This window comes from Aythya marila (genome assembly GCF_965140915.1).
Source record: "Aythya marila genome assembly, chromosome: 7".
Classification (NCBI taxonomy): Eukaryota; Metazoa; Chordata; class Aves; order Anseriformes; family Anatidae; genus Aythya; species Aythya marila.
Window position 1 is genome coordinate 28311859 of NC_139048.1, and position 21642 is coordinate 28333500.

The 21642-nt window shown below is 34.7% G+C and overlaps 1 protein-coding gene across 2 annotated transcripts in view; it reads right to left on the reverse strand.

The window, feature by feature from the left end:
* Positions 1-809: 809 nt before the first annotated feature.
* The window catches only part of BMPR1A (bone morphogenetic protein receptor type 1A), an 81799-nt gene continuing 60966 nt past the window's right edge, over positions 810-21642 (reverse strand). For both annotated transcript variants that reach the window (XM_082764460.1, XM_082764459.1), the window contains 10 exons: positions 15562-15724; positions 13547-13649; positions 12616-12715; positions 11181-11280; positions 10149-10293; positions 9242-9434; positions 8552-8849; positions 7517-7692; positions 6559-6689; positions 810-5473 (listed from right to left, as the gene is read on the reverse strand). In XM_082764460.1, the coding sequence (XP_082620586.1) occupies positions 5348-5473; positions 6559-6689; positions 7517-7692; positions 8552-8849; positions 9242-9434; positions 10149-10293; positions 11181-11280; positions 12616-12715; positions 13547-13649; positions 15562-15724 (1535 nt within the window). In that variant the 3' untranslated portion in view covers positions 810-5347. The remainder of the gene's footprint in view (positions 5474-6558; positions 6690-7516; positions 7693-8551; positions 8850-9241; positions 9435-10148; positions 10294-11180; positions 11281-12615; positions 12716-13546; positions 13650-15561; positions 15725-21642) is intronic.

Sequence of the window (21642 nt, forward strand, 5' to 3'; positions counted from 1 at the left end):
GTTCAGATATGAAACATTTCCAGCTACTGTAAAAAGCTAAGTCTAAAGAAAATTTTATGCCTGATACCAACATACCTATACACAGATGAAAAGGGGTAGAAATTGATTTTATTTTTCCTCCTTGCAAACTAGACCTGAACTCTATATGCAGTTTAGTAGCTGGTGCATTACTGCAATGAGCAAACACATTCACAGATTTTAAAGAACTGTGTACTCACAGACAAGATATCCCCTTCATTGGTCTTCATTTAGTTGAACCATAAAGCAGAATGAACCTAAGGTATACAGAAACAACTACATAACTGTGTAACCAACAGCACATATTAGCTCAAATCTCATTATCTGGATAAAACTACACAAAAAGAATGTGTTCTCCCTCTGTGAAAAACATCCCCTCATCCCTTTATTTTTCCCTTTTTACTTGGTGAGCTCGACTGGCTGAGGTGAATTTTTATAGATAAAAGCAGCATGTAGTCAACTTGCACATGTTCAAAAAGATAAATATTCAACTTACACTTGTTTCTGGCTTTGCTATAAGCCAAGTATAAAAATCAGACTAGGGAAGCTTTGGTTTTACCACTGTGCTCAACTTTAGGCCAAGGAATACAAACTTAAAGCACTAAGCAATTCTGAACCCCACTGCATAGTCAAAGTTACCAACAACTGTGGGAAAAAGACACATACGAAGTATTAAAAAGTTGGGAGTATTTAGTTAGGGTATTATGACTTCCAAGCCATTATATTTTTAAGGCAAAATGTTATAGTAACAAAACACATTACTAATGTGTACTAAAATAAGGTTATTTACTTAAAAATGATACATTGGACATAATCTGTGTACAGAACAAGCAATTCATGGTAAACTCAGTAAGGCACCTTTTAAAGCAGATGCTGTACAAAATACATTAGCGTGTTACATTTTTAAAGGAGTATTCTACACTTCTGGCATATAACACACGAGAGTGTGACCATTTACCTTGTTCCACTCTTCTTTCATACTTTATTTACATCTTCTATACGTTAACTACAATGTTATTTATTCTTCTTGTATACAATATAGTACATTTTATTTTGGGCACGGCATGTCAGAGCACAAACGTCACTACTACATGATGTGGGTGTTTGTAACTGCATTCAAATATAAAATATTACAAAGCAACAATTACATAAATTTTTTTCAAAAACTAAAAGTAATGTGCACTCCACTTCTGCTATACCAAACAAGGCTAATACACCATGGCTCCATAAAGCACTGTATCATGCAACACTGCCAGCTGATTTCAGACATCACTCCCTATTTGGAACAAAGATTGTGGGCACCAGATAAAATCTATTGATTTCAGAGGCACTCTCAGAAGAAATGAGCATGTGCTAAACCATTCTAATATTTGACTGAAGATGAGTGTAACTTCCCTTTAGAAATGTCTGCTATAGCCAATTAAAAAAAAAATAAATTACTGTATTTGCTTTTCAAACATTTTAGACTGCGGAAATACAGTCTATAAAAATAGAGTAGATGAAGTGTGTCCTAATGATGCACTTTACAAACACATTCAATTGGTCACTTAGATCAAGATCTAATGGAGGTAACTTAAAACATTCATTTTACACTTCACATCTTGAATATTTCAAGATAGATTAATCAAGAAAATAATCAGGATGATTAAAATAAGTGATGCATTTTGGGAAAACTGTCTGTTTCCTGAGTAAAACTCAGGAAAAATAACATTTTGACTAAAACTCAAAAAACTCAAAAGGAAAACCTACATTTTATTGTGGGAATATCGTGGAATTTGCAAGTTAGCCAGGAACACAAAATATTTCCACTACTGTAAGAGCAATAATTGTGTAAATTACTCAAATTATTTTCCAGCTAACTAAAGTCACATGGAGTAAGTTGAATTTAAAATAAACCTTCTGTACATGAGTGTAAGAAATTCTAAGGCAGTCTTAATACTCTCAACATTTATTCCACATTTCTGATTGTTATTTATATATTTATGCGCATATATAAACCATCCATTAGGTTTAGGAGACTTATTTTAAGATGACAAATCCTTAAAATTTCATCCAAAGAGAGGTAAATACATGACAGACAAATCCAATTACACATACCCTAACCTTAAAGGCTTCCGAATTCTATGGTATTGCATAAAGCAACGGCTTAGATTAAGAGTATGTTTAATTATGTTATAATTAACAGGCTGGCTTAGAGCTAAGATCTGCTTAAATAGCTAAAATATCAGTATAGTCACACTTAAGCTCCAATCAGTGGATTACTTTGCATAGAATGTAGATGTGCCAAGTGCTTTATGCAACCAGGTCCTTTAGCAGTTAGCTTTTTTTTTTCTTCTTAATATTAAGGAATCAAAAAATACCTAAACATCTAGCAGCTCTTCATGACAATGAAAACTGCACGTGCAACATATGTTTGCATACGAACCTACTAACTGAAGTGCTGAAAAAATTAAGCTTAACCTTACAGATTAAGGATTTTTTTTTCTCACAAGTATCATACATCATCTTTGCAGCAGTCAGCTTACTTCTTCTGTGTTAAAATGGATGGATAAATCAATTCAAGTCTTAAGATGTCTACCAAAGATCACCATCCTATTGCCTTGCAAATGCCTAAACAATAGAGGAGAAAACAGATGAATAATTAAAAGCTATAGAAAGTCACACTTCCTTCTTTCGCTTATACTACCACCAATGGCTTCTTGAAGATTTGAGATCAACTAATTTTAAAAAAGTTTACCGCTTATAATGCTGTAGCAACTTCTGAAAGAAACAAAAATAGGAGTGGGTTAATTTAAACATCTCCATGCTCTGAAAGTTTAAGCTAGCAGGGTATCTACATAAACATTTCTCCTTCTTATTGATAAAAATTCTAGAGATGAGAACAAAAAAAAGCTTATCCCTTACTTTTTTGGCTCATACCAATTATTTTTCAACTACCTGTGCAAAAATTATGCGCAAAGATATGATTAACCATTTAAAACGTGTCATGTATTTCTTGGCAATGGATGGAGAAACCTTCTTTTACAAATACCTTTAACATGAGAATTGTGGCACAATATTGTGTATTTTTACCATTTTCAAATAAATTAAAATTATAATTGATGCACCTATGAACTTTTCAGCCAGAATACATATTAATACTTAAAGGCATTACTGAACAAAAGTAATGACTTTATTTAAAAAAAGAAACGTCCCTTGAAATAGCTAGTTATCTATAAAATATGTAGCACTGTTAAATAAAGTCTGTACATCACAATAGAAAATAAAAATACTGCTATCTTTTGCCTGACCATTTACATTATGTCTACTACAGAATTAAAAAGAAAAAAGCATGTTAGAAGGCTGTAGTTGTTCACAAATCACATCAGTTCTGCATTACACTTTTTTATCAGATGTATTTTCAAGGGAAATTTAAACATAACAAACCAATCTCCATGTACATACTTTAAGACAAAAGATAATCTGGTATAAAGCAATCTGAAGTTTTACCATTTTTTATTCAATTTTCATATTATTCCTTTTTTCTTCAAATCTCAGCTATGGCATATATGTGTGTGTGCACGCATGTATCTAATTATACACATGTACATAGGACTAGATTTTTTTTTTAATAAAGCACAAAACACACTGTATAAATAACTTCCCTTTTTAAAGTTATCTAGAACAAGATTTACAGTACAAAGTTATAGGCACTTAAATTATCAAATAGGTTCAATGATTCCAATACTGTGTTTTCATTCTTCTGATGATTCATGCAGTTGAAGCTTCAACTTTATCGTACTATTTTCTGACTTCAAAGTAGAAGTGCCAAAGAAACTATAAATCATTACTTCTGCCTTACAGTAACCTCATGGAGGGGTTCTGGTTTTCAACCAACTTGTCTGGATCAGAGGAGAAAAGGAAGGAACTACAGTTTCTTGTGCATGCCAAACTTTGGCACAATAGGACCAAATTTTGCAATTATACTAATTTATTGTATCTTCATAATGTATCTTTCAATGCCATTCCTCAAAAATGTGGCTAACTAGAACGTAAAACACCCACTGATTTACTTTTTCTCAATTCTTTAATTTTACAACCGTCCACTAAGTGTCCCACAGACATGACCTCCTGCGTTTACATCAGAGCAACCTAGCACAAAATCTTCTGCATGTTGTGGATCTTACCTTCAACAGTTCACGTATTCTGTTCTGCAGGTCTTGACCTTTATTGTATTCTCTAATCTTCTAATCTTTCCTCCTTTTGTGTCTTAAAATGATACTGGTTCTCAAGCCTTTAAAAACTTACCTTCTGCCTAGTTTTGTCAAACAGTGAGAAAGCACACTTCTACAGCTGACTAATTCCCTCCTGTACGGAAAAATTCAGACTATGACAGGCACCTACCAGTGAGTTCCACTAAAGCGTAAAGGCAAAACCACAACATCAGTGGCCTTTCTGTTCAGATATAAAGTACCCTACAGCAAGAATACTGGCCGCACGTGGCATTGTGAAGAATATACCAAATTTCAGTCATCCAATTATGGAGCCCACTATTCTGTAAGCAAGATGACCAAGGCAGTCTGTACCTCTAGAGAAGATTGTTTCAAGTGCTCTACAGACCAGGTAGGCATTTCTTAATTTACTAATTGTTCACATTTTAGCAGTTCTCCTTGTGACCAAAACAAGAGTTCAAATAAAACTGAGATTTTTGAAGGATAACTTAATGGCAAGGAGTAAGTTCTGTAGCAAAACTCTAATTGTGGAGCCACACAATAGAACCCCGATAATAAAACTTGGTTCATTTAAATGTTTTCTTATCTATTCCAAATGGCAGCAAAACAATCCTGGCACACACATAAAGGCATAAAGAACTGTTAAACTGAGTAGTATCATAAACAGATTCAAAACCTACAAGCTGTTTCACAAAAACTTGGTATGGATTGACTAAGTTTTTATCAGGTAGAGGCAAATAAAAAGCTTATATTCTCCATCTCTGTTGAATCCATATAGCTTGTTAGGCTTTCACAGAAAGCACTGTAACCTGAACATTCAATTCAGTACCCAGAGTTTTACTGGAGACTCACTAAATGTGACTGAAGTCTCAATGCAGCTCAAACAAAAACAAAATGTGTATTTTACCAAGGCTGTCCATATATGTAGCATGTAGTGTACAGAGGCTCTCAGTATCACAGTCTATGAAGTACTGAAAGATTGGATTAGCAGCCTGTAGAAGCGTGGTGAGAAAATATACTGAATCTCAGTTATTTCCTCTTTCCACATAGGTCTCACCCACGTTTGGGTGAAAAAGTTCTAGGAGTCCAGCTTTGCTCTCCAATGTCAATTTACTAAGTCAAATCTTGACATCTTGTGATTCCACCATCTTGGCAAGCGTCTTCTTGATCCTCAAGGCAGTGAGTCTTGAGGCAGGATTATGAGCCCAGCATTCAGACATTAATTTCAATATTGCTCTTAAACACTGTTAAATAAGAAACAAAGGAAGAGTATTTTAACAACTGACAGACCTGAGAGGTGTATAATTTTGCTTCACTGTCAAACCCAAATTAGAGAACTCAAGTCCAAATCTAAAACATCCACATTTTCAGCAAATTTGTTCATAGAGAACTTTCTCTTCCCTTCCACTACCTAGTATTATAATAGTTGGAATTAACTGAAGTATCTCTTTAGTTTAACAGAGATGAATTGCCATGATTTATTGCTACAACTCAAGGAAGTCAGTGTAACGATAGCAATAAGCAGAAAACACTCCATCTATACAGCAAAACAAACTGTAGACAACTTTCTCACTGAAAATGAAGAATTGACAAAAATTCTTAGCCATCCAAAAATACTATGGGGAAAAGTGGGAATTCCTATAAAAGAAATCAAGTATTTGGAGAAGAAAAGCTGCATATGCAGCTTTCTGTGAAACAGTTAATTCTTATTAATTGGGTTCAAGCTGTGGCCCTTTAAAAGCACATTCATATTTAATATTTTAGTAATATCATAGCATAAATACAATGTATTTTGAAAATGAAGGACTGATCTGGAATGTACCAGAAAAATTAAGAAAAAAATTCCTATCACAATAATCACACGACATAACGCTATTAATAACCCTATTCCAGGGTCAGATATTCTGAACTCAGGATATACTGTCCAAAATAAGGGTAATGAAATTGCTCTATTTTCCACAAAATGCCTAATGTCACAAATACATATGCTATATACATTAAAACTAGTAAAAAACAAACAAAAATTTAGTTTTAGCTTTGGTCAGAACACTGAAAAAACACTCCACTGTCTAAATAGAGGATCGCACTTAAAGCAGTATTCATACAGTTGGGCACTGCTTAAGGATGTCTTCCTCTTAAATCACTGAAAAGATATGTAAAAATATGGTATTTTGTGTTGATTTCAAACAGATCTTTAACCTACTGTTGCTGTGTGGTTCAAAAATATCAGAATAACTGAATGTGGTTTACAACACTAACATTTCTAAACTAAAATACCCTTCTGTAGTAATAAACAAACTGAACTCATTCTTCCTTTCAGCATACTCACTTCATCACTATTCCATCTGTTAGATACTACTGGGCGTAGACGTTTGACACACACCACTTCTCTCATGTCCTCATAGGATGGGTCGTTTGGCACCATGTCATAGTATGGCAACTGATACTCTTCAACAATACCTGGAGATGATTGTGAAAGAACAAGCATCATTTAAGAAAAAAGTAATAAAATAATTTAAAAAGAACGTTTCTACCATCAAATTTCCTTAAGCAGGAGCAAAAATAACAATTTTGTGCCAAATCAAATGCAACATACTGTTATACTGTAATAAAAACTCAAAAACATCATTATAACAATCATTTAACAGAAAAGCTCCAGCAACTATGAAAAGCAAGTTTAAATTTAATCCCTTGCAGTTCCTTTGGCTTTTTACACATAACGTAGAATTTGGCATCTTCTAACCCACTCTTATGCTATAAAGAAAAAGGGAGAAAGTGTAAGATGGAAGAACAGAATACAAGCCAGAGGACCACAAAGGAACAGTAAAGAGAAAAGCAAGGATGAGTCACAAAAATGTGTAGAACACTGAATTAGAACAGAAGCACAATAAATTATAGCAAAATATCCCAACAATTACATTTTAGAATTTGCATTGACAGCACAGTAGTTGAAATACAACTACATCCCACTACTTCTTCAAGACCAGGTATTTTGGTATTTGAGTAAGGAAAAAAACCCTGACCTGCTTAACTAACAATCAGAAAGGTTTAGTTCACTGCTTTTCAAGCTATATGAAATTATATATGAAATTATATAGCTATATGAAAAGCTATATGAAATTATATATGAAATTATATAGCTATATGAAAAAGCTATAGGTTGTTTTGACTGCTTCAAAATAAGACAAGCCTTTTGATAGCAGGCTTGTTACATTATTTCCTGGAGGAGTATTGTTAAAGCAAGACAAAGGCCTTGTAGATTTTATATATAATATTTAGAAGTTTACCTCCTGTGACACAACGCCGAGCCATTTCCCAAATGATTAGCCCAAAACTGTAGATGTCAGCCATGATATATGGTTGAAAATGGTTTTTATTCAGACTTTCATCTAGGACCTCTGGAGCCATGTAACGTTTTGTTCCCACTCTAGTATTCAAGGGAACATCAACTTCATTTGTGTCACTGCGTGAAAATGAGAAGAAGTTAGTGAATTGTGGAATGCTACAAGATGTGGTATGAAATCCTATATAATGCAATCACTACAATGTAAAGTTCCCATTTAGAAGTTTTTTTGTTTGTTTGTTTGTTTGTTTGGCATTTCCCTCTCAATGCTACAATTACAATATATTGTACCCCCCTGAAAAAGATTATACATGAAAATAAACATGAGTATGGAAGATGGCAGCTCACATCCTGCTTTGCAATATGTTAAAAACAACAAAAAAAAGAATTAAAAACCACTATAAAGATACACGTATTTGGCAGCAACTTAGACGAAAATTACTTGCAAATGCTTATTCTTTCTTTCAGGCACTAGTGTCGAAAGAGACATTTCTGTCTTTCTTGAGATTTAATATATATATATATATATATATATATATATATATATATATATATATATAATCAAGAGTACTATTACCATATTACTTTCACTATTTTCACCATTAATTTCATCAATTTCAACTCCTTTTATACTGTTCACATTTTCTATGAGATAATTTATAGTGAAACTACATAGCAATTACTATAAAAGGTCAGTTTTGAGTAACGCATAAATTAGTCTTCTCTTCCTTTCCTCTACAAAACTACTCCTTTCCACAAGGAGAGGGTTTTTTCATTGTTCTCTTCTTAACAACCTATTTTCATCTTGATGCTTACCAGCATTCAAGAGATTAACTGCATTTTAATCTCAAAACAACAACAAAACCCTGAAAGCATGAAACCAAATGACTCAGTCTCAATTTTAAACTGGATATCTGGTGTATTAAAAATAATGTATAAAATAAATTTTTTCCCATTTATACAGGATTTGCCTATTTACCTGTTAAACTTGACTGCAAGACCCAAGTCAGCAATACAGCAGGTTCCATTTTTCTTTATCAAGATGTTTTTACTCTTTAGGTCCCTGTGTGCAATAGCAGGCTTGCCTTGTGTCCCATATATTTCTGTGTGTAGATGGCACAGACCGCACGCAGCAGAATATGCCAGTTTGAGGAGAGCCCTGTTATCTAGTGTAGTGCATTTCAGAAAATCATAGAGTGATCCATTTTCATGATAATCTGTAATCAAGTAAAGCTGTGTCCAGGATCCGGTTCCTTTAATATCTGCAGCTATAAAACCTATCAAATATATAAATAAGGTTACAATTTATTTGCATGTGAGTTCTTTATTCAACAGATTTGGTAAGAATTCTTAAAAATATATTGTCTAGGACTGTACCAAAAGGTACCCACTCCCCTTATGAAAACTAGTGACACAAAGAGTTAAGATTTCACCTAAACGAGGTCAGCAGCAAAGAGATAGGAGACGCATGTTTCCAACCAAGAGCAGCAAGAATCTATTATTTCTATAACATATTACTGGTTATTATTTCTATATTTTCACTATTTCTATAACATTTTACTGATTATTCCATAGCAGAAGCCATATGCTCCTCATCCCATTCATTAAAAGCTCTTCCTCCTTCACCCTAACACCAGCCTGCCAAACAAACAACACACTGCTTCCTTACCAAGGATGTTTTCATGACGCATTAGAACAGTTTGGTAAATCTCTGTTTCTCGGAACCAACTGGCTTCTTCTGTGGTGAAAAAGACTTTGACTGCAACTTTTTCACCCCTCCATTTGCCCATCCACACCTCACCGTATCGTCCTTTTCCAACTTGCCTCACCATCTGGATTTGTTTGGCAATGGTGCGCTGAACCTACAAAAAAAAAAAAGGAACGGAAGTGGCAGGGAGAAGAAGAATATCAAGCAGCTAAACAAACAGATACGGGCAAGCTGCTTGTCAAGCCCCAATTGCTTTGAATTTTGATTCTGCTGGAAAATTTGTTCTGTACTATTTTCCAATAATCTCATTCCAAAATTACTGTATCTAGGGAAGAATTGTCTAACAAACTATGAAGATATGAATTCAATTTCCTATTTAAATAAGATGCATTCTCTTGCATTCTATTTCTAGATTACAAATTTATCATCCATGTCACTTGCTAAATCTTCACAGAAGTATTAAACATGACACTGAATCAGAAAATACGAACAACCACAAACCAATAAAAAGCATGTATATTTTATGAAAAGGTAAAAATTAAAAAAAAATCTTTTGAGTTCCCTGAATTGCATACTTGTGTTAACCATTCAATACATTTACATCTTAATGTTTTTAAGGCTCTAATTTTTCTTTGTGCTTTGCTGATGTCGAGAGATCCCACAAATAATCTAATTTTGTACTTTGCTTTAGTTGACTAAGTGAAGACAGGTTCCCATACTTATTCAGTTTGTACTGTATGTTCCACAGTAATTGAATATTAAAAATAATTAAAGGATGAACTGCTTTACTCTAGGCACTAGGTACAAACCCAAACTTTTTATTTAATGGAGAGAAATTCAGTGAAGAAAATCTTAGTTTATAATTTACCAGCAACGGTAGTCCTGATCCACTGCCAGAACTCTGTGACTGGTCAATAAGGTCTTTTAATGACTCCCCAGCTGGAATAAATGCTTCATCTTGTTCCAGGTCACGATTATAACAGTGCCTCTTTGCCATTGACTTACAATAATGCCTGCAAATATTAATGGTAGAAGTACAGTTGAGCTCCAAAACACTCGAAGTATGCAGTTTATTAAATAGTTTTTTTCCCCATTCAAATGTACAACTTTTCTTAAGCAAAGCAGATTTTGCTGTACAATTTTATCCAAAAATGAGCTAGAGAGGTTCTTTTTAATATTAAAAAAATTTTTGCAATTCATGGAGAGCACATCAATTTATTGTGAGTCATGTAGAAAAGCAGCATTTTTAACAAGCAGCTCACAGCCAGTGTTACTAATGTAACCCGCCACTGGTTTTGGATTACATGAAAGGACTGAACCTTGAACCACAGCAAACGAGGCTGACACATGGACGTTGCTGCTGAAGCTGCCAGAATAATGCTAAGCTCCAGCAAAGGGGTGGAGCAGACAGAAGCAGGCACAGTCTATTAAACTGCACCTGTATGAACTACCATAGATACCATACAGAGCAGGCAGTCAATCTTATAAACACAGCAGAAGTCAGAAAATACATCCTTGCTGTTTAACGTTTGCAAAATCAGAATATACAGGTAAATCTCAGAAGTAGATCAAGTTTTGGTATCAAAAGTGATTTTGATAAATCACTGAAAAAGATCCAAATATACAAATATTATTTGACATACTCCTGTTAAAGTGGATGCTGTAGATACTACAGTAAAGTTATACATAGCTTAGAAAACTGCAATGACCTTGTTATCTAGCGTAAAGGACCACATTCATCTAAATTCTATGCTCTGAATGTTTAATTTTAACCTAAAAATGCTAACTTGTATCCACATAGACGTGAAATTTAATTGCAATGGTTTTACCTCCAACCTATTTTGTTTACAATCACTTAGGAAATGAAAAATGTCACTAATAAAGGAAGAGCTTTCCTTACTTGTAACAAAAACAGCTAAATAAGATGATCATGACAATTATGCAGACTGCCATAGAAATCAACACTGCCATCCAACGAATGCTGCCATCAAAGAGTCCATCTGTTGAAAAAAAAAAAAAAAGTTTCCAATGCAGTCTATCAATTAAACATGTGGTGTAAACATAGCTTATCTAAAACATGCACCTAGGGCCCCCTATGTAAACTCTTAACTGCCAACGTTCAAGACATTTATACTGGCAAATTATTAAGTAGAGCTTGCTAGTCTCTAAGAACTACTCATTTGCTATTAGACATGTTCTAGGAATCCATACTGTCATCCCAATGGAAACGCTTATTAGAGATAACAATATATAACAGGAATTCATTTAAATGGAAGAACAGTTAAGTAGAATCTGGTGTCCCAGCTCACACATGAGATATTACAGAATTCATATATTGCAAATTTCACAGTGTTCCAGATTCTCTAAAATTCATCTGCTTCCCCAGACTTTTAAATGTTATTAAAAGCAGTTGTGTGACATAAAAAAAGGGAGATGACAAATCTACCTCAAGAACATGAGGTTCATCTATCCACTTGTCTCATTAATTTATTCATTTTTTCAACACAGGAATCACAGTCCATATACTGACCAAGTATTTTAAGAGTAAATCACGATTCATTAAGTTGTTATAGTGACTGCAAAATTTTCTTTGGGAAAACAGATCACAAAAGCCACAAAGAATGGCTGTATCACTGTCACTGATTGTTATAAGGTAATGAAAGAAAACAAACACAGAAACAAAAAAAAACAAACCACAAAGAGCTTAGAAAACAGTGAGTGATGAATTACTCCAAACTTCATAAACGTACATTAGCTTGCTATGTGCCTTTGCCACAAAAAAGGCACTGTATCATAGGCTGCATTAGGCAGAGCACTGCCAGCAGGTCAAGGGAGGTGACTCTTGCCCTCTGTCCAGCACTGGTCATACCTCGAGCACTGTGCCTGGTTTCAGGCTCCCCACCACAAGAGAGACATGGACATACTGGAGACAGTCCAGCACAGTGTCATGAAGATGTTGAAGGGGACTGGAGCACCTCTCCTAAAGGAAAGGCTGAGAGAGCTGGGACCGTTCAGCTCAGCTCAGAGAAGGCTCAGAAGAAATTCATCAGTGTAAATAAACAGATCAGAAGATCACATGCAGATCAAGAGTGAATGAGTGAATGGAGTAAACGTACTGTAAGCGACTGTGGAGGAAAACCTCATTTAAAGTGGCAGAAAACTGAGAAAGAGTATGCAGCATAGTTCTGAGCTTCACATCAAAATGACTTAGTAAGGAAAAAACATTACTACAATACATGTAATTACATTACATTTTCTCCTTATTTTTAATCTGTTGATCAGGAAGACAACCTAAATAGCATAAGCAGCAGTATGAATGCTTAGGAGCTGTTTACCTGTGCTATCAAGTGGTGGTAAAGTTGGTTGTAAATCCTGATTGCAGAAGTCGGTCCTACAGCACTCAATTGTCCGACGTAACTGTGCTTTTGGTGAATCCTGTTGAAGGAGAATTGAATAAACATTCAGATTCTGAAGTGATCGACTAGGACAGACACTGGAGATGCTACAGATATAACATCAGATACAAAGGTTTAGGTCATTCTATTTCAAAAAAAAAAAAAAGTTCCACCTCACCATTTAATATATGGTGTGTGGTGTCTTCACACTGGCAGACACGCACCATCCAACCTTTTTGGGTGCATAAGTTCTGTGTTTGCATTTTTTTTATTTTTCATGTTAGTGCACAAAAAGACACTTGTGGTTTAACTGGCTAATTTATACGCTGCAGAATTTTTAAGGTTGGCTAAAAGCAGTTAATTGTACATTAAATAAATACTGCTTTTAACACACAAAAAACAACTCTTTACAAGTTTTTATCTTGCATTCATCACAGCAGCACTGTTTGCTTCGAAAACATCTTCAAAAACAATATATAAAAGATTACTAATTAAAACAATCGATGAATCACAAATCAAAACTTAAGCTCCTTGGATCAATTAGATTTATTGTGAAGTTGTCTCTTCAACAGCTGACAGAAATAAAAGGTTGTTGTCCTCTCTTCATTTTGTCAGTGACTTGCAAATGTTTCCAGAGAACTCCATCAAGCCAGGATTCTACTCCAATCCTTGCTCAAGCACCATCAAGAGCCCTTTCTATCACTGCTCACCCATGACTATTCACTCCAGTCATATTCTCCTCAATAGCAAAGAGCAAAATGCAAAACTCTATGCTGGCAGTCAAGCTATGGAGATTGTTGCTTATGCAGTTTCCCTACATTATCTTCAAGGAGATCTTGGATCTTAATGATGTCCCATTTCACCCATTTACCTTGCACTGGAAGTCTGAACCTTCATACTTCATGCAACCAGAAGCAAGCGTTGGTTCCCCATGTTCATCTTCCTCAACAATAGCAAAGCAATGCCCATTAGTTCTGGAATAAACAGATCAACTGTGTTTTACAATTCTGTTTGGTGTTTTACATGCAGCATTAGAAATTACTATGAACTTATTAAAAATACTGAAACTGTGGTATCTAAAAAAATGTTTTGTAACACAGTGGTTGCCATACAGTTTGAGATCAAACACACACTCCAACCCTTATTTTCAAATCAAACATTGCAGGGATGTTTTCTACCAAGTTTCTGCCTTTACTACCCTCCCTCCCTACCCCCATCACTTCCAGATTGCTGGTAACCAACCACACAAAGAGTTAGTTCAGAAACAACTGAGGTGGGTGCGTGAGTGGAGATGGGACCAAATCGGCTTATTGATTTACGATGGCATAGGATAAAACAAATGAAGAAGCCCAACATTTCCCTTGAGTCTGTTCTTGAAGCTGCAATGATAACGATAAGCTGCAATGATGGAAAAGAAAGTCCCAGTATGTGAAAATTGGTTATCTTTATTTAAAAGGTGCAACAACCTACATTAAAAAACAAAACAAAACAAAAAACACTAGAAAGCAAACAACAAACAACTCTGAACAGAACACCCACAGTCACTTTCTGAAGCTGACAGCCATGAATAAAATTTATTAACAAAAAAAAGGCACATTTTTGATTTCAACAGTATATGAAAACCTCAATGATATTTTTAAGTAATACCAAAGCAATTCCCAAAGCCCGTGCTTTCCACACTTATAAATTTAAGATTTTATAAGGTCAAAATTCATTCACTACCTCACCACAGACATTAAAGAAAACAAAACCCCAAATACTTTTGTTTCCCAAAAAGATTGTTTAATTAAAGACACTCTGATTTGAGAAATGTAATTCCATAAAGTACCCTGCATACGTTCACTGCATATGCATTACTAATTCTTTAACAGCTTTATTTCAGAATAATCATTCATATTGCCATTAGCCACTTCTGAGGCAAAAAAAAATAATGGCTACCCCAACTTTACACACTAGAGGGCGATAAAAAGCAAAAAATAAATATCGAAAGGAAATTTTAAGACAAAATACTGGGTAATATCTGACAATTTTCTAGGTGTAGAGTTATGTTTGGAAAATACTGCCTGTATTTGCATTTCAAAACATGTTGTCAGTGTTTGTTCCAGCTCCTTAGGTTCCACAAAAACTATATGCCAAACGACAGTTTTAGATAGTTAATGTGGTTTCAAGTAGAGTTAGAAAGCGATTAGAAGCGACATCAGAAAGAGATACGCTTTCTATTACATACCTTTGGGTTAATTAAGGAAGAAAAGAGAGGGGCCTTAAAAATCGAACATGGTGAATGACGAAAAAATGAAAGGGAAAAAAGGACATTTCAGGACATAAAAGTAAAAACATCTTATGGAGACAGATACAAAAGATTCATAAGATACCTATGCCTATCCAAGTTAAAAGCTACCCAGATATCCTATGTTCAGAGACTCCCTCCCTGCCTTTCCCTCACTCACCTCTACAAATAACATACACATAACAAGAACAATTCTCAGCAAACGGCTATGTAAAAAAATAGTATTATATTCTGAATTCTATGTGAAGATACATTAGAAATGTAAACAAGCATGTGGTTGTATCAGAAGGTGTAGATTTGGGTCATTTAATGCTCACCCAGTTACAAAATGCTACATATGGGTCACTAAAACCTTAGTCCTTCAAAGCAGCTGCTGGGGGCAAAATGGCTGGTTGCAAATGATGCTAAGATCCGGTTATTGTTTACATACAGATGATTGCAGATTTTAACTCTCAGCTTTCCACAGAACTAGTCAGTTTCTGATCAAGTACAATCAAACCACCCAAGAGAACCTAAGTCAGCACACCAGAGATACTTCATGCTCTCATGAGCAAAAAGCCTCTTCCAAGAGCTCATTCTCTCCTGTATTCAGTACTTACATGCACGTGTTATTAATAGCATCATCTGGACAATGTCCTGAGCAGTAGCACTTAAGAAACGGTAAGGTGTCTTCTGGAGCAAGTGTTACCCCATTTGCTTGTTTCTTCTGGTCAGGATTTGTCTTCATTCCTGTGCCATGCAGCATGCTGTCTAGATTTTGTCCTGGACATTTAAAAAATAGAAATATTTTTATTTTTTTTTAAATTCATTTCTGCATCTCTGATAATTGCTTTGGAACTTCAGAGGAAAAAAAACACCACCACAAAAGAATAATTTTATTATCAAGTAATTATGCAAGATATCAGAACTTCCCTGAGATTACAGTAGAAATTCACGTTAATAACGTTACTCTAGAACTATCTAGATCATATTTTCTATGTTAGTAGTAGATCTTCCAGCCATAATCAATATAAACAGAAAGGATATTTTTCCTTTTTTTGAGACGGGGCAAAAAAGTAGTGATACAAGACTGGTACCAATTTTCTGAAGAAAGCCCTTCTCGTTCCTCTGCTCAGAAAACCAAAATGCTGGCCGCTGGTTAAGCACAACATTCTAATTTTATGCATGACCAAACATACTTAATATGCAATTTTGTAATTCTCTGAACTGAAGTCATTTTTTATGGATTCACAGTCTCACAGAAGAGTAGTAATAACTCCACCAAAATCTCTTGGGTTTTTTGATCTCTGTATGCATTAGTACTTCAAAACAGCTAAAGTAAATCTTGTTTGCAAATTAAATTTCAGTAAATGACATGAACATCCACACAAATGAGCTTTCAGAGAATAAAAATAGGGCTAAATAATGTTCCACGTAGCCTTCAATTTCTCAACATTAGTAGATTTGAGCATCATATATTCTAGTTCATATTGCTGAAGTGCTTTTCTGAATGTAGGCATTCATAAGAAAAATACCATCTGTCTTCTTCTGAGGCAAGAACATCCGAAAAAAAAAAAAAAAGGAACATTAACTGCCTCCTTCAGAAGATGCTTTGTGACCACTATGAGAGATGAGATTATCTTCACCCATTTCTTCCAGTTTTATCGCACATAACGTCACTGACAGAAAACCTCTTTCTATTCATTTCCTAACAGTATTCTCAGTACTTGGAAGTCCCCAAAGTGTGAGCCAAATAAAGTCAGAAGAGTAGTGGAACAGCCTGTCACCTGCACTGACAAAATTTATAGTCAGTCTCTGTGGGATGCGTAGCATGCAAGAGGAAAGAACAGCCACTTGGGACTGTGGAAGCTTTCAAGAATTCAGTTATTAATTCAGCAAGTACAGGTACCTCAATACCTCTCAAAAAGATTTGCTGCAATGACAACTTTCAATTTATCTAAGAATAGAAGGTATTTTGGAGGACATTCATGGTCTCTTTTAACAGATTTTTGCATCTTCTTGTCAAACCCACTGAACACTAGCTGTAATAAAAACATTACCCTAATGCTGCACCTTGTCTGGAAGACTTGCAGAAAAGATGAAAAACTTGTACAGCTATCACCTTCTGCATGAGTCTGTTCTAACATCTGCTCTGTCATGCAGCCAAATGTGCAATTCAATATTTGTGAAATTTGATCATTTTTCTTTTTTCTAATTTTCTAATACAGCACACCCAGCGCACTGTCCTGATTCAGCCATTTCCCTGAAAGTACATTGTGTCTCCTTCAGATATAATTAAGAGTACATCCTAATTTACCTAAACGCTCAAACCAGTAAGCCGTGTTTTATTTGAAATGTAGTTTTCAAACAGTATTTCAGCATTATCCGAGTTAAATATCTCTAATATGCGCAAGTTGTTTTTCACACTGGACCTTCTTGTTAACTTCACATCAAGTTTACCCATGAGATAGGTATTTCCAATTTAATAAAAATAAAATTTTCGTGTATGAAATGGCAACTTCTCCAATGTCTGCCTAGTTTTCTTCCCAGCAAAAACTGAAAAGCTCATTTTAATACTGTGCTGCAGACATTATACAACATTGTTTTCACATTTAAGAGCTCCTTACTTGCTCAGAGAACAGGTAATTCCACTTAATATTTACTTAAAGGAAAAGCCACTGCCTATGTACAAATATTATCTTGCCTTCTAATTCTGTTGAACTACTAAAGCATCTTTCCTTGATTTAGGAACTAAATAGTTAATATTGTAAAAAACAAACAAACAAACAAAAAAACCAACACTTTAACTTCAGGGACATTCCAGATGTTAAAGGCCCGCATACTTTATGATCTACATCTCAAAGTCGCTCATTCATCTTCCTAACCTGAACATGAAATGCATTTTCTCAATTTGTTAGAAGAAACTATCAAGGAACCCTTAATGCATGGCTTCTCCTAGCTCAGGGGAGAAAGAATAAAATACTGAACTGCAGTTTGCAATAGATCCAGGCTAACATAGACTAAATCATTCTCCAGGATTGGTGACAGAAAAATCTGTAAAGCACAACTTTTATTATTCACTGCCAGTGCAAAGGTACCATCTAACATTTTTATTTTATGACCAGCCTGGCATTTTTCAAGCAATATTATTCTTAAACTAACACTGCAGCATGACTACATATATACCACCCTTTAACAGTACATGTTAAGATGAAATTAATTTTTCCTCTTAATTCTATAAGATGACTTGCATTGCAAGTTTTATGAAAAATCAATACCCCAAGAAATCCATGCTAGATAACAGTATTTTCATATATTTGTATTTTGTACAGTCTATAAGGCAAAGCTTTCTATTCAAAGCAAAAATACAACTTCATTATGTTTGAATGGGAAAGAGAAACAATATTCCATGGTAGCCTGCTTTCGTCTTGCAGGCTGTATTTGAATTGTACAAAGCAAAAAAAAAAAACACCACATCCCTCTTGCATTTTTACTTTCTAAGAGGACAAAGAGAACTCCTATTAAACAGAAAAGACAATTCACTGAGTATCAAGGGAAGGAAGAGCAAGGAAAATAGTCTGTTTGGGATTACTTCACAAGAAAGTTAATAGCTCACAGCTAGTTTTTGCTCCCCACTATATCCTTCACTGTGATACTACAATTCAACCTCAGCATTTCAAGTGTGATTAGTGCCCATCTTCAAGATGGTAGGTCTGAGGAGATGAATAGGGATAATAATTTGGCTCCCATTCAACTGAAACGTGAAAGGGGCAGACCACGACCCAAATGGGGGCACAAAGGTGTTTCATTGCGTTTTTTTCCTGGTTAATAGATACTGAGTAAACAAGCAAGTGTGAATGAAGGATATAATAAATAACATTTTGCTTCAGGAATCATGTGGCAGTGTTGTGCCAGCACTCTTGTTATTGCCACACGTTAAAGCTCTGCCTGTCAAACATTCACTCTACTTTATCTTCCTCTGGGTATCAGAAGACAGACAATTACATTTTAGAGGTCTTGTGAAGCGCCTTGACAATATAGTTAATGGCTTCTTTTCTACTACGTAACCAGAGACTTCAGATATAGCAAAGCTCCTTTCTGCATTATTTCCTACCCTTTGCCCATAAATTGCAAAAGCCTGGTGGAGCTAAGCAATATACATTAGTATTACATGAACAGTCATGCGTTGGAGAACTTGATCACGATTGAGGACCAATTTCAGCCTGTTTGTCCACCCTTGAGAATACTTCCACCATTTATCTTTTAAAATAGGAATTCCCATACAGTAGATGTTTTATCCCATTGCTAAAACTTACAACACTCAAATATCCGTGTGAGTTGGAGCATTATCTTTTTGTGCAACCACAGTGCCAGAGAAAGAGAAGCTGATGGAACTTCAGTGTCACTTGCTCCAGACCATCACGACAGTGTCTCACATGCACTGCATTGCTTCTAACAGATTTCTAGAAGAAAAATGTGAGCAACTGCTGCAGACAGGAAGATGTTAAAATGACTTCAGCACTAAACTTCCACTAAACTTCTTTAAATAAAACCAGTTTGTTTTTAAATAAAACCTACCAATGTATCATACTCAGCCGTTGATCAAAAACATCAATTATCCAAAAAACTTCTTATTCCAATCTTAGAACAACATTAGACTGCAAGCATATGTTAAGAAAATACAGTATATACGAAAAACCGCACTAGGCTGGAAATGTATTTCAAATCTTCAACCACTAATATGAATATGGATAATCCTAAAAAGGTATTGAACAAGACAGTGAATTGCTATTAGCCACTGTGAACTGAGCTGCTATTCAATGCCAGGTTGCATATATCATTTGACCAAGTCTTCTGATCTAAGACAAGGTTTAACACAAAAAACAGTTAAGAAACACAGAGGACAAAAAGTGGAAGGTAGAAATACAAAAGCCAAAATTATGCCTATAATTTCTTATTCAACTATATCACCTCTATCTCCACAAATAAAGTTGTAAGGCTAAAACCAGTAGCCTATAGCAGTCAAGTTCTTCAACAGCTTTCTGAATTCATAAGTTTTCCCCTGATTTGTTTAACAAAATTAATATAGACATATATAAAAACATTTTGACTGCAAAATAAATTATCCTTAAATGGCATTTATCCTTGAAGAACTCCACTAATCTAAACCTTTTTTATGTTAGGAAGGCCTGGCTTATAAAAAAGAAATAATTGGAACTTTTTTTATGTGGCAGTTTAAATTACTTCTTCCTTGCTTCACAATGCAGATGCTGCAAATCATCTACTACAACAAGGACTTGTCACCTTTCTGCCTATAACAAACTTTCACAATGATTTAACATGTACTGCTATATGAATTAAACCTTAGTATAACTGATACAGCTTGAAGAAAATATCAGTGCTTTCCATTAAAAACACTAGTAAAGAAAAACAACACAAAAATGAGGTTTATGGGTACAAAGGAAACATCTTCAGTACTTCTATTAGCTCTGCTTCTGGCATTTTTACGCTAATTGTTCACATAGTGCTTTTTTTTTTTTTTTTCTTTTAAATATATCAAGCCTATGATCTCTAAAGACCAGGCACGTTAGAGGTAGCTCCATCTAGCAGAACTGGTTCCTAGAGAGAAAAAAAAAAAAAAAAAAAAAAGGACCAGAAGTTCCATCAAGTTCCCAGCCTACTTGTTTAAAACCTTTCACTGCCACCCTCCAGCTACCCCAGGAGTTACACCGTGGTGGTCATCACTGAGAGGTAGCCCAGCAAACCCTGGCCTCTGGTCTCACTTCCCTGAAATGTCATTTCTGAAGAATGTTTGCTGCTCTTGTGCTTTAAATACAAGAGACATAAACAAGATTTTCTTTATAATTTACTTTAAAAAATATATATACTGCATTTTAATTTACATTAAATGTATTTTTAAAGAATAAAGTTACTCAAAACTATCATTCAGATTACAATATAGAAATATATAATCTCTTGGTAATTCATTAAAGTAACTTAATAAGCCAAATATTTAACAATAATTGACAAGTTTTCATGTATAATAATTTAAAAAGTTTGTTGTCAATGCTTTAAAGATAGATGTGGCCATTAATTGGGGAAACCATTGGTAAACAGAAGTACAATACTTTTCAACAAAATATCAGCTTCTGAACACTCTAAATACCTTTCGCAGATTTTAGATTTTTTATTCCAGATTAATTACTGAACTTAAACACAAACTATTCCACCTGAAATTCAAGAAGTGCATAAAAGTTAACTGATTTTTTGTATCAAATCTTTACCTAAAAGGAGGTACAATACTGAAACAAGCCTCAACAGATTTATTTTCAGCTCATGAATGGACAACACCAACTTTAACAAGTCTTTTAATATTTAATATTAATACTACTTGAAAATTTAACTTCTAGTAAACTTCTTCATGCATATTGAATGCGATTAATACTTCTTTGTAACTCATTTAAAAGGATTAAAATACTGGTCTCCTGCAGCATGTCTGAAGGACACACAACAACATGATGATCTACATATGTAATATTACCTCGTACTGTCAGGATACTGTATCAAAGTGCAAAACATAAAACACATTTAATTATATTTGAAGCTACTTGACCACTCCATTACACATATTGATTAGCTCTGCTCATCAGTGCACTGTAAAAACAAAGAATGCTGCTCTGAAGTATAACTGGTTCTCTGAA